Source organism: Nelumbo nucifera, chromosome 4, assembly GCF_055504915.1.
Source record: "Nelumbo nucifera cultivar China Antique chromosome 4, China Antique-T2T, whole genome shotgun sequence".
Classification (NCBI taxonomy): domain Eukaryota; kingdom Viridiplantae; phylum Streptophyta; class Magnoliopsida; order Proteales; family Nelumbonaceae; genus Nelumbo; species Nelumbo nucifera.
This window is the reverse complement of record NC_142652.1, coordinates 85,243,380-85,259,615: the sequence shown is the minus strand read 5'-3', so window position 1 is coordinate 85,259,615 and position 16,236 is coordinate 85,243,380. Positions and strand designations below refer to the sequence as shown.

The window sequence follows — 16,236 nt, the reverse complement described above, 5'->3', positions numbered from 1 at the left end:
TTTGCCACATGGATAACTTCAAAACTTGCATAGATGTTAGATGATATAACTACCTTCTCTTGTCATGTTAGAAATAGACAATCCAATCCCCCCATCATCCCCAACGTAAGAAGGGGGAATGAGAATGGTTGCCCACACTACATAATAAATCTCTTGAATAAGTTATTTCCTGAGTCCTGACCACAAAAAGCTTCTTAAAAGAAGGTAAAAGGCTAAAGATAGAGATATATATATATAAACACAGGAAAAATAAGAGAAAATGCAGAGACCAGGAAATTATTTTGTAAAATTCCAACCTCACAGTTAATCAAGAGTCTGATAATGTATTACAAGCAACCAAAAAAAACAAGCGACAAGGAAAACTTCAAATTCCAGCCCTTTTCTACTTCTGCCTTGACGTATATTTACATCTCTCTCTCTCTCTCTCTCTCTCTCTAAAAATAGGACTCTTAGCCGATGAATTGTTACTACTGTAGTGATGGTAAGACAGAAGACTACTTGGATAGTACTCTAGATATGGCTCTAATGGCATTTGGTGTTGTTCTGCAGCAGCCTCCTATGAGGGAAGCCCCGGCCTCACACCATTTACTTACATATGAAATAAAATCTTCATCTCGCACTCCAGTAGATTCCTGCATGAAGAAACCTTGGAGAAGTGCAGTTAATTCCAACAACAACAACAACCTTCTTACATGAATCAGCATCAGATGCACATTCAAGAAAAGAATCTCCACTAACTACATTTGACACCATCCTTAGAATTGAATGAAAACCATGCTGGAATCTGTATGTCATCTCCCTCGAGAAGTTCAACATAGGCCTGCATGACCACCAACCAAACCAAGAGATAAAGTCAATACCAAACTGAAAAGTTCAAACCAAGTAATACAATGGGAATATCATTTTTGATAAACCCTACTCACTTAACATACACTGGTAAACCTGCTTGGATGTTCTACCAAATCATCAGTTTGGCTCAATAAATAGGACCCACAAAACTGCACGAGCAAAATGCTAAGCATCCACCTACCATCAACGGTCCAATTTATTCCGACATCTCTTTCATGGCTTGAACGCTACAGCTATCCAGATTTTGGATCTAGATCAGAGAGTCTGTAGTTCTTAGGAAAGGCTCATGCCACTTATTGAGTAATTTCAATAGTTAATTCTATTAACCCTTTGTAAGTAAAAAACAGGAGAGAAACCAATCACTATCATTTGCTACAAGCACCAAAGAATATAATCAATTTTCAATTTCAGCCTATAGTTACAGACCCAGTCCTAGGCTTGGTTTTTCCCCAGATCAGTGGAGGTAGCTCCCATGATTTTTTATGTGAGAATGATTCCTTTTTGGGTCTGCCCCTAGCCCTTCTAGGGTCAGAACCAAGCTCTCTTCATCCACCCCTCGTGTTTCCAACCACTTGTAATGATCATACGTCTAACTCGCTCATGGAGCTCTTGTGGCAGCAACCTATGATGCATCCACTCCTCTGAATCAAGGACCCAAATTCCACTTCCGAACAGCTATGTACAATGTTGAATTCTTTGCCCTCCAACTCTTCCCAAGTTTCAGTGGCAGGAATCTCTACAATACACAAACTACCACTTGATAAGCACATGGCTAAATGTTTTGGGGGAAAAAGGCCATATCTTGAACAGCAGCAGAGTATTTCAGGTTGAATAAATACAAGGGAGGTGGCATTAAAAGATAAAGCAAGAGGTGATATCAGTATGTTGAAATTTTCTATCACCAAATCTGTTGAATTCTCCATCACAGCTGTTACCCAAACAAAGTTGTAGGCTGTAATCTTTCCCCCAAGTGTCAAACAAATCAAACGCAATGCCTTTGTCGGGTCCCACATGAATTTCACTCCATCCTTCTTCAAGTATCTTATTTCATGTTTCAAGTACCAATGGTTGTTACTGAAGGACCAAATCTTAACAGAACCATGCCTTTCACATCTTGCAATGGCTGCAAGAAGATCTGAGGTGCAATTCCACTTCAGGACTTCAATTGTTGTATCTATTGGCTCACCGATGCTAAATGAGCTTCTTTCTAACCCATTCCTCTCAAAGAAAACAACCAGAGGGCACTTGTTTTCAGCTTTCCTGTCATATGCTGCAGCTATTTTGGCACCACTTGGCATCCAATCCAAGGCTACTCCCATGAAAGGCTTTAATTCTGAAGCTGCATGCAGTGACCCAGAATCCCGTTCCCAAATTTTTTCTTTGCAAGGAAGAGTTGTGCTCTTTACTTGAAGTAGCAAGATATTTCCCATCACCTCACCAAGAAAGGGTACTTTCAAATGTATAATCTCCAATTGCTTCACCTGAAAATCATACTACAGTAAAAAGATTGATCAGACCATAACATAAACAATGAAGAAATACTTGTTAAAAGGATCCAATAAAAAATACTTATTAAAATAGCCAAGACAGGAAGAAGCCATCCCAAAGTTGTTTACATGTGTAACCAGACAAACATAAGTAACCAACCTGTAGACCTTTCCTGGACTGTCTTATAAGTACATGTTCCATTGTAAATATTGAATTATTATTTTTATTTAAACAAAGAACTCCCTCTGTATAACAATCATATTCCAGGTATACTGTATGTTAAATCAGTTAACAGTTTTTCTAGATTTGTCCTATCATGGCCACGGCTAACCGTGCAATTTCATCATAACTTAAAGACATTGATACAAAATGAACATTCAAGTCAGAAGGAATTTTGTTTCATGTATTTGAGTTTTTAAACACTGCACTTTTAATATAAGGGGCTTTTTCTTGTGCCTTGAGTCCCTTGAATCTATGTTAGGAAAGAGCATCAAGTTGTTGGACCAAGCTTTTTCTTGTGCCTTTCACTTTTAAACACTGCAGTATAGTGACCTCCAATGCATTTCTTTGCATCTTAAACCTAACCATGCCCAAACATTTTCATTAATTAAACCCGGATTTTAATTTATGTGTAAGTTATATGGTATCTACTCTAGGTCAGTTTCAGTCCAAGTATTCAATGAAGGAGCTAAAATATTACTTGCAATGCAACTATTGAAACTTATTAACCCCTTCGGATTTCTTTTCTTTTACCATCAATAACCTCAAGCATTGCAGCAAAATAATAGTTCTTAATTAGTCTCGCAAACAATAATTAGTCTCTGCAAGAAAATCTTTTCCAATTTATTTGGGGCAAAGTTTCAGAATTTTGGCATATAATTTTGGAAATTTTAACAAGGAAAGTGAGCTTCTCTTTTATCTTATAGATATTTTAAACAAATACATATTAGAGATATCTTTTTTCAAATTTGGTACAAACCATTACTATTGTCTTCAAATTATTTTTGCTACAGATAACAAATTTAAGTTTTTTTTATCAGTGACAGAGAATTCATTGAATTAGATATGAAAAGTGTACCAATACTCTCCAGTGACCATGGGAAAGCTGGATGGAGCAAAGTAGCCATTGGCTGAACACATTCACACAGTAAACTAATATATAAAGTATGTTTAACTAGGTTAAAATTTCCATTCAAACATTCCAAATTTATCATATTTCAGTGGAAACTATATGGGTTCATAAAAATTTAAAAAATGTGTTTTATTCTTTTACCCACTAAGATACCAAAAAGCTGGTCTTTTCATCTTGTATTGGACTTTGGTGTAATGAAATAATAGAAATTTGGTTCATTAAAACCATGGAGGCAAGTCAGTAGATTATCCTTATCCAAAATAAAAACCATTAGGTTACCAATCTGGTTAAAGGATAGACTAATTGAAACTGAAAAATTGAATTGGATCTACTGTTTGCTTAAAACACACTGTAAGCAACAGGATTCTGGAACTACCTAGGGATCACCTTTAATATGACGAAAGTTCTCCAATCAGGTCCTGCATGATCTGCCATAGTTCTGCCATGTAGAGGGATGATTTGGGTAATTTGTGGTCTGTCCACCAAATAGGAGACCTAGATTGGTTGCCTGTTCAATCCCTGGTCCACATCAGCCCTATACCCCACCTTTTATGTTTCAATTTGATATTAGCAAGGTGGATGAGTGGTGTTCAAAGTGGAATGGTAATGGGTGTTTCTCAGTGCGATCTTTGGCTGCAAGTTTCTAGTTGCACATGGAGCATACTTGACACCTGTACTTTTTGTCAAGTTTAAATTTTTAATTTAACTAGAACTCATCATTGTTAAGCCTGTCTTACACTGCTGGTCCCAAACCCAGATAAAGTTGGAGGGTTGTGTCAGGTTGGAAGCAAACATTAGTTCTTATTGCCAAACTTTAATGAACATGGATCCTGAATTGTCATTTTGAGTAGAATCGAGTATTTAATTGAACAAACACTGGGTCTTCACATAAAGATAGATCAACTCCACTATGCTCAAAGTTTTGCAAGCATTATTAGCAGTTCATATAGATTATTTTAATGTAGTTTTGATGACTGTGTAACTCTTATGAAAACCTTAATGCATTGTATTTGTTCCCAAGGCTGTGTTTGGTTGCTATATAAATAAATTTGTACTGATGCAAAACCATGGCAGTGCAAACGATTTGAGTGTAAAGTCTGAGAAAGCAGAGCAGAGGTATAACATTGCATGACTGGTTGAAAGCAGAGTAGCCTAGCAGTTAGTCAAACATTGATCACCATTGTGAAGTAATAGGAACTGGAGATGGTGGAATCTCAGTCCTACCTGAAATATCCAGGAACCTACATAAGCAACAATGTGACAGGAATATATCCCAATGAATGATAATGTTAGACCAACCAAAAGCTAGAAAGTGGAAGCACCAATCATGCCAAAATTCTAGCTGCTACTTCTTTCAACAACCTCTCAAAGAAGATTTATGGTTTCTTTTGTACCTCATTTATTCAATCTCAGTACAAGAGTTTGTACTTCAGATCTTAAAAAATGACCAAAACTTGAAATTGAAAATATTAGCTTCTCTTTCTAATATTTTAAGGGAAGGAAGGCTGAGAGTGGAAGAGACGAGATGGTAGGGAACACTTTAAATAATAAATCTTGGGGTTTGTTCTGTATTTTCCAGACAAGGGAGTTAAGTGAAGGAAGCACTAGACCAAAAGTTTGTGGTTTGAAATGTCAAGTTGGAACCTTTGAGAACTAATTACATTAAGAAACCATTCATCATTCAAGTTTGTGGTTTGAAATCCCATGTCTTGCAGGTAAACCTGTCTGTTAAGTTGCAGCTTTGGCACTGAACTTGAGTGAAAAGTTCAAGAATAGAAACACTGTATTCACCACTCACTATCTCAAGCTATTATAGATCCCCGATATAAAAGGGTTGTACCAAGTAGGCAGATGGTTCAAAAGCCTTTTGAGCCACACCTATAAGGATATGAATCTTGCATATTGGTTGCATGGCTTAGGGAAGAGCATGGGTATACAGATTTATTAAGTTAAGCTGAGATTCATCTATTAAATAATGATCATGTATTCAGTTCATTTGGTATTTTAATCAGACCAAGTAAATCAATAGATACCAAATTACTAATAAAAATTTGAGATTTTGATAATAGAAGTAATGTTAAGAAAATGTGATACTTAATTAGGAGAAATCAAAGACAAAGAGTGGCCAAATATGAATAGGTAGTAGAGAAGGATCATAATTGAATTGTAAGTTTTGGACACTAGAAAAAGGTAAGAAATTTCAGGTGAAATAATTGTCTACCCTGATACCAGAAAACAAGCATTCCCAACATATGATCAAAAGGCATTCAAACCAAGAGATAAAGTCAATACCAAACTGAAAAGTTCAAACCAAGTAATACAATGGGAATATCATTTTTGATAAACCCTACTCACTTAACATACACTGGTAAACCTGCTTGGATGTTCTACCAAATCATCAGTTTGGCTCAATAAATAGGACCCTCAAAACTGCATGAACAAAATGCCAAACATCCACCTACCATCAATGGTCCAATTTATTATGACAACTCTTTCATGGCTTGAACCATTTACTACAGCTGTCCAGATTTTGGATCTAGATCAGAGAGTCTGTAGTTCATAGGAAAGGCTCATGCCACTTATTGAGCAATTTCAATAGTTAATTCTATTAACCAGTTGTAAGTAAAAAACAGGATAGAAATCAATAACTATCATTTGCTACAAGCACCAAAGAATGTACCTGTGCTTCCAGCTTATTCGGATTTGTTTCTAATGCAATTAGGTCAGCACCTGATTCTGCTAAGACCTGAACCCTTCTCCTGTGAAAATCTTTCAAAGTTGCTAGAGTAACAGCATCACCATAATCCCCACTGCAAAATGACACAAGGAAAAGAAGACATATATTAACATGAAAGTTTAAATAGAACCTAACATGAAATTAGTAAAGCCATAATGATACAGCACATCCTGGAAACAATATATTGTAGTACTTTCCAAGGTGTCTCTTGACTCAGCCAGATAATGACTCAACCTCCAAGGGGCCCCCTCCTTGTCCTTCAGTCATTTGATAGTATTAGCAGAATCTCTACAATGGATAAGTTCTGAATGCCCAATCTTTTTATTATTCTGATTCCAGTGAGAGCAGACATAACTTCAGCTGGCCTTTGTTGAATCAGCATCACTTACTGAGATATTGGAGAATGGTTAAATTTAGTGCTGCAATTCTAAGACTTGGGTAATCAATAATCTGTTTGACTGTAAGTAATAGACCTAGGTGTATAAATGAAGTCATTAGTAGCTCAATAAAGACCAGGATCACTACCTGAACTCTGTTCTTTTGACTTAAATCAGAAATTGACTAGAGTTCAGTTCTGTTATTTGCAATATGAATAAATCAGAAATTGACTAAATTAATTTTTGGATTACTGTTCATGCCACAGAAATCTTCCTTACTAGAGTCAAGTAATCCTAGACTCTTTATCTTTTTTACTCTTATATTGAATATAAAAGAGGATCCCTACTGTTTCTAATTTTGTGGGTGTTGAAGTCTTTTTTTTATTCAAATAATATGTAATAAGTGGGTTAGCTAGTCTGCTAGCCAAATCATTAAAACTATAAAAAGTATCCCATATGGGAGTTCCCCCTCTTTAAGTGGGGAGTTCTCTCTCTTTGAGTGGGGAATTCCCTCTCTTTAAGTGGGAGGACAGGTGTCCTTCACCTAGAAGGAGGAGGTAGTTACATAACTATCCCACTCCCTATTTAAGCTCCTTAAGAGAGACACGGAGAGACTCTTCGGAGAAAATTTTCACAAGGGATTCTTAAGAAAAGCAAAGACAAGGAGAAAAGAAAAGAGAAGTGCTGAAGGGAAGGCAAGGAAGGAAAAGTCTCACTAATACAGGTAGAAAAAAGGAAAGTCCTCTTTGTTAATACTTCCTATTTATGTCTTCTGCTACGTATCCTTCTCTCTCTCTCTGATAAGTTCACTTTGATATTCTGAAAACCTGAGCTGGTTCGAGGGAGCTCACCCTCCTGAAAACAGAGTAGAGTAGAGGAGAGGAAGAAGAGAAAGGAAGAAGAGAGGAGAGATGGAGGAGATCAGTAGGGTCTCATTTTTCATTGCCCAGAATCGGTGAGGTAATACAATGCTTATACCCTCTCTTCAGCCTCTCCTGCACATGGCTTGACTGAGACGGCTAACTAACTGGAGGGACGTGGCCTCCTCACGTAAACAAACCTCAGTGGCGGTTGCACATGGGAGATCGAGTGCTTCTCTCGTGCTTGGCCTGGCTGCTGCATGTTGTGGGCCTGGGTCTCCTGTGATGGGCCCAAATGGGTAGTCAAGGGCCTATCAGTCCCACCCTCTTCAAGAAAAACCTTGTCCTCAAGGTTGATGTGAGGATATTGGTCTTTCAGTTTGTCATAGTCTTCCCATGTGGCATCTTCTGGTGGCAAGTTCTTCCACATGACCAGGGCCTGCTTGTGTAACTTCTTGCCCATTTTGACCCACCTTATATTTCTGATTTGTTGTGGCTCAATCAATATGTCCCTGTCTTCAGTTAACTGTGTAACTTCAGCATGCTGACATGAAAAACTGGGTGTAATTTTGAGGAAATAGGAAGCTCCAGTTTGTAAGCTACCTGCCCTACTCGTTCAATCACCATGAATGGGCCAAAATACTTGGGAGCTAGCTTCTGCCATACCTGTCGGACTACCGAAGCTTGTCAGTAATGCTGGAGTCTTAAGTAAACCCAATCCCCCACTGCAAATTCAAGCTCCCGATGATTGCGATCATAGGTTAACTTCATGCGCTGTTGGACTTTCTGCAAATGCAGCTTGAGGGATCTCAAAATCTCATCTCTGTCCAATAACTGGGCTTCTACCTCAGCCACTGTAGAAGTCCCCTTTTCGTACGGAAGCACAGCTGGAGGATCTCTCCCATAAACTATTTTAAATGGAGTGGTCCCTGCTGAAGCTTGGTATGTGGTGTTATACCAATATTCGACCCATGGCAGCCAGTAAGCCCACTGCTTGGGCTTCTCTCTGATGAAACAACGCAAGTTTCAAGGCAACGATTGACCACCTCGGACTGTCCATCTGTCTGGGGATGGTAGCTGGTGGTGTGAAGCATATGTACTCCTTGAGAAGAAAAATAAGAATCCCAGAATTTGCTCATAAAGAGGGGGTCTCTGTTGGTCAAGATAGAGTTCAGAGTGCCGTGCAATTTGGCTACCTCCTGGACATAAGCTCGAGCCACTGTGGAAGCTGTGTACGGCTGTGGTAGCGCCAAGAAATGAGCATATTTGCTTAGGCGGTCCATAATCACCAGGATCACCGACTTCCCTGCTGATTTAGGCAACCCGGTAATAAAATCCATGGTAATGTCTTTCCATACTCGTTCTGGAATGGGTAAGGGCTGAAGTAGACCTGCAAGAGACTGGGTGCTATACTTGTGCTGCTGGCATATGTCACAACAGGCCACGTAACTCTGAACCATACGTCTCATTCCCCTCCAGTAGTAGTGGCTCGCTATCCTCTTGTAAGTTCTGAGAAACCCGGAATGCCCACCTATAGCCGAGTCATGAAATAGCTTGAGCAACTCCTTCTGATACTCTGATTTGCTGGCTACTACCACACGACCTTTATAGAAGAGTGTAATACCAGTTACAGAATACCCTGGCACTAAAGTGGGATCCTTGCTCCATTGGGATCAGATCCGGCTGAGTTCTGGATCTGATTGTGCCTCCTGCTGGATGAGGTCATACAAGGGGTAATTGGGTTTAGACCGGCCCATCAGCTAGAAAACTTCTACCCTGGATAGTGCATCTGCCACTGCATTTGAAGGCCCAGGTTTATATTCAATATGAAAATCGTAACCCAAAAGTTTGTAGGCCCATTTTTGCTGTTCTGGGCTGAGAATCCTCTGCTCCAATAAATGTTTAATGCTTCGGTGATCGGTTCGTACCGTAAATCTCCTTCCCAGAAGGTATGCACTCCATTTGTGTACTGCTAAGGTAATCGCCATCAACTCTTTCTCATATGTGGACTTGGCTTGGGCCTGGGCTGATAGAGCTCGGCTGAAGAAAGTCAATGGTTGCCCATTCTGCATTAAGACTGCACCAATCCCCTTCCCTGAAGCATCAGTTTCCACCACAAATTCTTTACTGAAATCTGGAAGAGCCAAGGTGGGAGGCGATGTGACTGCCTTCTTAAGATATTGGAAAAGACTTTTCTGCCTCCTGGTGGAACAAGAGGACGATCCCCCTTCAGTGGAACCCGATCCAGGAGGGCTAAATCATTCCACCTATCCTGGATTCCCTTGACTGAACTCCAAGACACATATCCAGATTTCGAGCTTGAGGACAAGCTCGTAGTCTAGGAGGGGAGTAATGATATAGACGCATTCGTGGGGAAGAAGTACCGCCGCCGGCAGCAGCAGTAACGAGGGACCCTCATCAGATTGTCTAGCTAGCCACAGTTCATCTTACCTTATCCTTATCTTATCTGCTTTCTTACTCTTATCTTATCTGTAAGCAGTTTAGTTAGTCTTATCTAGGAGTCTTATCTATCTTATCTGTAAGCAGTTTGGTTAGTCTTATCTAGGAGTCTTATCTATCTTATCTGTAAGCAGTTTAGTTATCAAGGAGTCTTCCTACAAGGAGGACTCTTACCTCTTGTAATCTCCTATTTAAGGAGCTGAAATTATTGAATAAAGATATCAAATTTCCAGTCAAGAAAGAGAGTAAAAGGAGAGTTTGGTGATCTCTTGGACAAATCACCCTCTAGGACGCCAAGATAGATTCAGCTAGGAAGGGGAGGAACAAGGAAAAACAGGAGCTTTTCCCCGTGGACCGACCCGTGACGCGATCCTATTCCCGGGCCCATAACAACTTGGTATCGGAGCCAACCGTCATGGGAGATCTGGAGCAGCTATCATCCAGGGTCCACAAACTGAAGCATAGGCTCATGAAAACCAGCGTGGAGGTTCGTGAGGTCAAAGACGATGTCCGGGAGTTGCGACGCTTGCTGGAATCGTATTTCTCTAACAAGGAGAGGAATCTAAAAGGGGCTGACACCACAAACAGCCGCCGACCAGACTTGACGGAGTCGCCTGGCGAACAGTAGGTCGTCGCCCCGGTAGCCGCGGTCGTTCCCAAGTACAGCAGGCTAGAGTTCCCTTCATACAACGGCACCGGAGATCCTTTGGGATGGCTGTACAGATGCGAGCAGTTCTTCCGCAACCAACGGACAGGGGACAGCGACAAGGTAAGCTTGGCCGCATTCCACATGACGGAGGAGGCGCAGCTCTGGTTTTATAAATTGGAGCAGGAGGAACCCGGGCTCAGTTGGACCCAATTCAAATCCTACTGCCTCCTCAGGTTTGGGCCCCCATTGACGAGCAACCCGTTAGGTGAACTGATCAACCTCAAACAGACGAGAACGGTGGCTGAATACCAGTGCCAATTCCAGACCCTCCTTGCCAAAGCAGCTTCGGTACGACCGGACCAGCAGGTAGACATGTTCACCGCAAGGTTAGCAGAACCCTTGAGAGTGGATGTGGAGATGCAACACCCCCCCAACCTGGTTACAGCCATGAATCTAGCTCGCGCCTTCGAACGAAAGATGCAGCTCAGCCGCGGAACCTTCACTATGGGGCGGCCTCCATCCGCATGGGCATCCCCGGAACCACTCGGAATGGCTCCATCTTCAGCAACCAGCCAAGAACAAAAGCCACATACGAGCCACAATTCCAGATCAGCATCCAGTGAGGGGAGCAGCGTTGTTGCACCCCCTATTAAGCACTTGCCCAGGGCTGAAATGGCGGAACGCAGGGCGAGGGGACAGTGTTTTAATTGTGATGAACTCTACTCAGCAGGGCACAAGTGTAAGAGACTTTTCTGCCTCCTGGTGGAACAAGAGGACGATGAGGATGAACCCCCTTCAGTGGAACCCGATCCAGGAGGGCTAAATCATTCCACCTATCCTGGATTCCCTTGACTGAACTCCAAGACACATATCCAGATTTCGAGCTTGAGGACAAGCTCGTAGTCCAGGAGGGGAGTAATGTTATGGACGCATTCGTGGGGAAGAAGTACCGCCACCGACAACAGCAGTAACGTAGGACCCTCATCAGATTATCTAGCAAGCCACAGTTCATCTTACCTTATCCTTATCTTATCTGTAAGCAGTTTAGTTAGTCTTATCTAGGAGTCTTATCTATCTTATCTGTAAGCAGTTTAGTTAGTCTTACCTAGGAGTCCTATCTATCTTATCTGTAAGCAGTTTAGTTAGTCTTATCTAGGAGTCTTATCTATCTTATCTGTGAGCAGTTTAGTTAGTCTTATCTAGGAGTCTTATCTATCTTATCTGTAAGCAGTTTAGTTAGTCTTATCTAGGAGTCTTATCTATCTTATCTGTGAGCAGTTTAGTTAGTCTTATCTATCTTATCTGTAAGCAGTTTAGTTATCAAGGAGTCTTCCTACAAGAAGGAATCTTACCTCTTGTAATCTCCTATTTAAGGAGCTGAAATTATTTAATAAAGATATCAAATTTCCAGTCAAGAAAGAGAGTAAAAGGAGAGTTCGGTGATCTCTTGGACAAATCACCCTCTAGGACGCCAAGATAGGTTCAGCTAGGAAGGGGAGGAACAAGGGAAAACAGGAGCTTTTCCCCGTGACGCGATCCTATTCCCGGGCCCATAACAATGCGTAAGACAGAATTCAAATAAGTTTACACACCTAACCTACTAGTGTACTTTGAAGTCGCCAATGGATTTACCTTCAATAAAAAATCTGCTTGATGACAATTCAAAATGTCTGAGTTGGAAAAGAAGCATCAGATTTTTGTCTTTTTCTGGTGAGTAGGAAGAAATACATATGGACCAGAATAAATGAATGTAAACTCATTTTAGAAACTTTCTATTACTAATAAGAGCCCATTTTTTTTGTAATACAGTATGAGCTAAATCTTGTTTGCCTTCCCTGTTTAGACCATAAAACACTGTCCGAAAATTAACAGCACTAGGGAAAATCCCATTATCGCACATTTCATGAATAAGATGCAAAGCTTCTTCAGATCTACCTATCTTACAAAGACAAGTTATGAACATTGAATAAGCTTTAAAATCAGGAAATGGTCCCTTCAATGATATACGGTGGAAGAGATCCCAGGCATCAACAACCATCCCCATGTTCATATATCCACGAATAAATGCAGAATAAGTAACAATAGTTGGTTCACAACCCTGTTCCATCATTTTTTTAAACATTTCCAAGGCCTTCCCAACCTGTTTATCCTTAAAAAAGTGGGTTATCAAGGACGTGTATACATGGACTGTCGGATAAACACCCATCTGTTTCATTGTTTCAACCTTAGCAAGGGCCTCATTTAACCTTCTCTCTCGTAGCATTCCATGAACAAGGCTTCCATAAATATATTGATCCAAATTAGGCCATTCTTCCCCTATCTCTTCTGCTAATGCAAGAGCCTTGTCTAACCTCCCTGCTCGGCAAAGAGCACGAATTAACAAGGAATAACCAAGTGGAATTGTGAAGCCTCCCTTACATAAGGATTCTACACATCTCCTAGCATCTGACAACTTACCTTCATCACACAAACAATGAAGGTAGATCTCAATCAATTCTTTGTCAGGCATAAACCCAGTGTAAATCATCTCATTGAACATTTTGATGGCCTCATCCACTTTACGGCCTTTCCTCCCACAAAGGGCTATTATCAAATACTTGTACATACTCCTAGTTGCTTTACATTCATCAAATTTCATCTCTTGAAATTTCTTCAAAGCAATCTTTGTCAGGCCTGCTCGACCATATTGCATGATCATAATAGTCCATGTATCTGATGTTATTAAGCAGCCTCTTCTTCTCATTTCATGATAAAGATTTCTCATATGTTTATAATCTTTTGCACATCCTGCAATTTTGATGCCCATGTTATAGGTTTCTGTATTGTGTCTATAACCAGGTTGTTGACCCACCCATGAGAAAAAATGTAATGCAGCATAACCATGTTTTTGACACTTATGAAGAACCTCTAAAACATGTTCAGGAGTGAATTTGATTTTGCATTTTTCCAATGCTTCTTGCATTAAGCACCATTTCATGGAAGATGACAAAATGTTACATACTTCCTGCAGATCATGGTTATTATAAACCTCAGGCAATGACTGTACCAAGTGAACATTGGTCCTGCATAGCTGTAATTGATTAGAGTTTACACTTTGACCAAGTTGCTGTGGTTCATATGCATTAAAAACCATGTCACTCCCTCCACATAGGGATTGATGAGTTGCAGGTAGACCAATTGATTCATCTTGTTGAGTGCAAAGTTTAGTGGCTCTGCTCATTCCCTTGACCTTTTCTGCTTTCTCCAATTCTCCTTTCTTATCTAAAGAAGATATAACCAATTGGAATATTCCATCTCCAATGTTAATTTTGGAATTCCACATTTCACTCAAAAGCTCAAAGGCCTCATTTGTTTTTGAAGCTCTACAAAGTTCCCTAATGAATACTGAATATGATTTCTGAGTAACCATGATTCCTTTTTCCTTCATATTTCTGAATATTTCCCATGCTTCAGAAACATGGTTGTGGCGAATAAGACCTGCAACCAAAGCCATGGTTGCCACAGTATCTGGTTCAACCCTATTAACAAGCATGTCTTCATATAGCTCACAGGCTCTTTGATACTCATTTGACCAGAAGAGGTGTTGCATCAGCTCGGTGTAAGTAGAAGCTGTGGGTAAGTGCCCAGATTCTTTAATACTAGAAAAGAGCTCCAATGCCTTTGAAATTTCATTTCTCTTCAAGTAACCATTGATGATAATCCCATAAACCTTACCATCAAGAATGTGATTGTTCCTCATGATATCAACAATTTCTAAAGCATCACCAATCCTATCAGCCCTACATAGCCCTTTCACCAGAATTTCAAGACTTCCAGAATCAAGGGTTATCATTTTATTTCTAAGTTCGCGAATCAATTCTAAGGCCTCTCCAATACTCCCTGAAATGCAGAAACTCTTCAGAAGACAAGAATAAACTATATTCTCGGGAATCTGAGAGACTTTGATCATGTCTTCTCCAACTATTCTAACAGCTGAGAAATCTCCTGACCTTGATAAGCAGTTCAATAACAACTTATACAAATTTATATCTACCACCATATCCTTAAGAACCATCTCCCTGTAAAACTCTAATGCAATCTCTGCTTTTCTTGCAGTACATAAAGACTGGATAATGATTTTAAAAGCTGTCCGATCTGGTGTGCAATCAGATTTCCTCATTTTTTCGAAGACCAGCAAGGCTTTGCCAATAAGTTTTGCCTTCCCATAGTGAGATATGAGAATGGTCCATGTCTTCATATCCTTCGGACATGAATTGTTCTCCATTTCCTCAACTAGTTTTTCCACGAGATCAAATTCCTTTGCTTCCCCAGCAATATATATCATTGTATTGTAAGTCCCAGTAGTGTGGTGAAACCCTGCCCTGAGCTGCACCCATTTAAAGAACCTAAAAGCTAAGTTTCGTACTTTAAAGCATCTCTTCAGTACATTCTCCACAACATTTGAATTGAACTGAATGCCCAAGTTTTCCAAACGTTCTTCCATGGGAATTACATTATTTTCAGCCCGCACGATCTCTGTTACCTTGTGAACAATAGGGCTAACATCATTTACATCAGGAGTTGCCAACCGGGTATCCTTCGGTATCAATGTTTTCTCATAATCAAGTCCGATACTCTCATCGGCAAATTGACGAACACATCCAATGCCAAGTGGTAATTCCTCTCTTACCCCTGCAGCTATTACGCGAGTTTCTTGAGATACAGGAACCCCAATTGGACTTTCTCGAGGTCTGAGATTATCAGTTCCTATAATCTCTACGATCTCGCGGAACAGAGGATCAATACCCCTGGCGTCTGTTTGCGGTTTCTCTGGGATTTTGGCAGATGGATGAAGACTTGAAAGGGAAAAACATCGGCATTCTGAGACCTGAAATTTAAATAATCTTTCAGCAGAATACAAATCTAAAGAGCGGATTTTGGATAAGCACCTCATATTCTCCTTTAGTTGGTCCCGAAGAGAAGACAACAAAGAAGGAATACGAAACAAAAATACCTCTAAACATCCCCTGCCAAAGTGCCAAGTGCCATCTGGTCGATTGGCAAGGAAATTCCTGAAAAAACCTTCACGAATCCTCAATTGAAAAAGAGTATCTTGCCACAAGTGCCCCCTATTCCTGAGCTCGTATCAGTAGAAAAACCTTCATCCTCATCTTCTCCGAAACTATCTTTCACCTCTTCTTCTCTCAGACTTGGTGGGTTCCTTCTCTCTTTCTCACTAGAGTTGCTTTTCTTCGGCAAAACAGGAGAAAACCATTTTTCAATTCGAGCTTCATCAGACACTCAGAGGTCTGTGAATCTGTCAATCTGCTAAAAGCTTTTCTCCATGGACGTATGCAACTGATTAAGAGAAAACCGATTCGGCTTGGTTCGAACTGGCCAGTTTAAGAGAAAACCAATTCGTCTTGGTTCGAACTGGCCAAGTTAAGAGAAAACCGATTCGGCTTGTTCGAGTCCTCACCGCACAGCCTACCAACGAAAATGACAAATCCATCTTAAACCAAGTGCATATGATGTTTTATGAAAAAAGCATGACAGATGAGAGAACAAATGGACGAGTATAAATTATGATTTGCCCTTGCTTTATGTTTGACTTTGGTTTGTGTGGTTGAGTAAAATGGCAAGTAAGTTGATGATGTCTCCACCTAGGATGAAAGCAAGAGAGAGGTTATTTGTTTGGGAGGAGT

General features: G+C 40.3%; 1 protein-coding gene across 13 annotated transcripts; it reads right to left on the bottom strand.

The window, feature by feature from the left end:
• Nucleotides 1–250: 250 nt before the first annotated feature.
• LOC104586959 (putative pentatricopeptide repeat-containing protein At5g06400, mitochondrial) lies at nucleotides 251–15,911 on the bottom strand. 13 transcript variants are annotated; one of them, XM_088886506.1, is made up of 4 exons: nucleotides 6,374–15,889; nucleotides 6,150–6,279; nucleotides 933–2,342; nucleotides 251–820 (listed from the first exon to the last, which is right to left on the bottom strand). In XM_088886506.1, exon 1 carries the CDS (start codon nucleotides 15,483–15,485, stop codon nucleotides 12,309–12,311), a length of 3,177 nt encoding a protein of 1,058 aa, XP_088742632.1. In that variant the 5' UTR covers nucleotides 15,486–15,889; the 3' UTR covers nucleotides 251–820; nucleotides 933–2,342; nucleotides 6,150–6,279; nucleotides 6,374–12,308. The 13 variants fall into 13 exon arrangements, 12 of the variants coding, with proteins under 12 accessions (XP_088742632.1, XP_088742625.1, XP_088742629.1 ...); XR_016068598.1 differs by having other exon boundaries at nucleotides 251–2,342; nucleotides 6,150–6,594; nucleotides 15,546–15,911; XM_088886499.1 differs by having other exon boundaries at nucleotides 924–2,342; nucleotides 6,150–15,889.
• Between the last annotated feature and the right edge of the window lie 325 nt (nucleotides 15,912–16,236).

Coding starts and splice junctions, on each gene's coding strand:
- LOC104586959 (XM_019200547.2), bottom strand. CDS start 15,485: ATGAGGTGCTTATCCAAAATCCGCTCTTTAGATTTGTATTCTGCTGAA.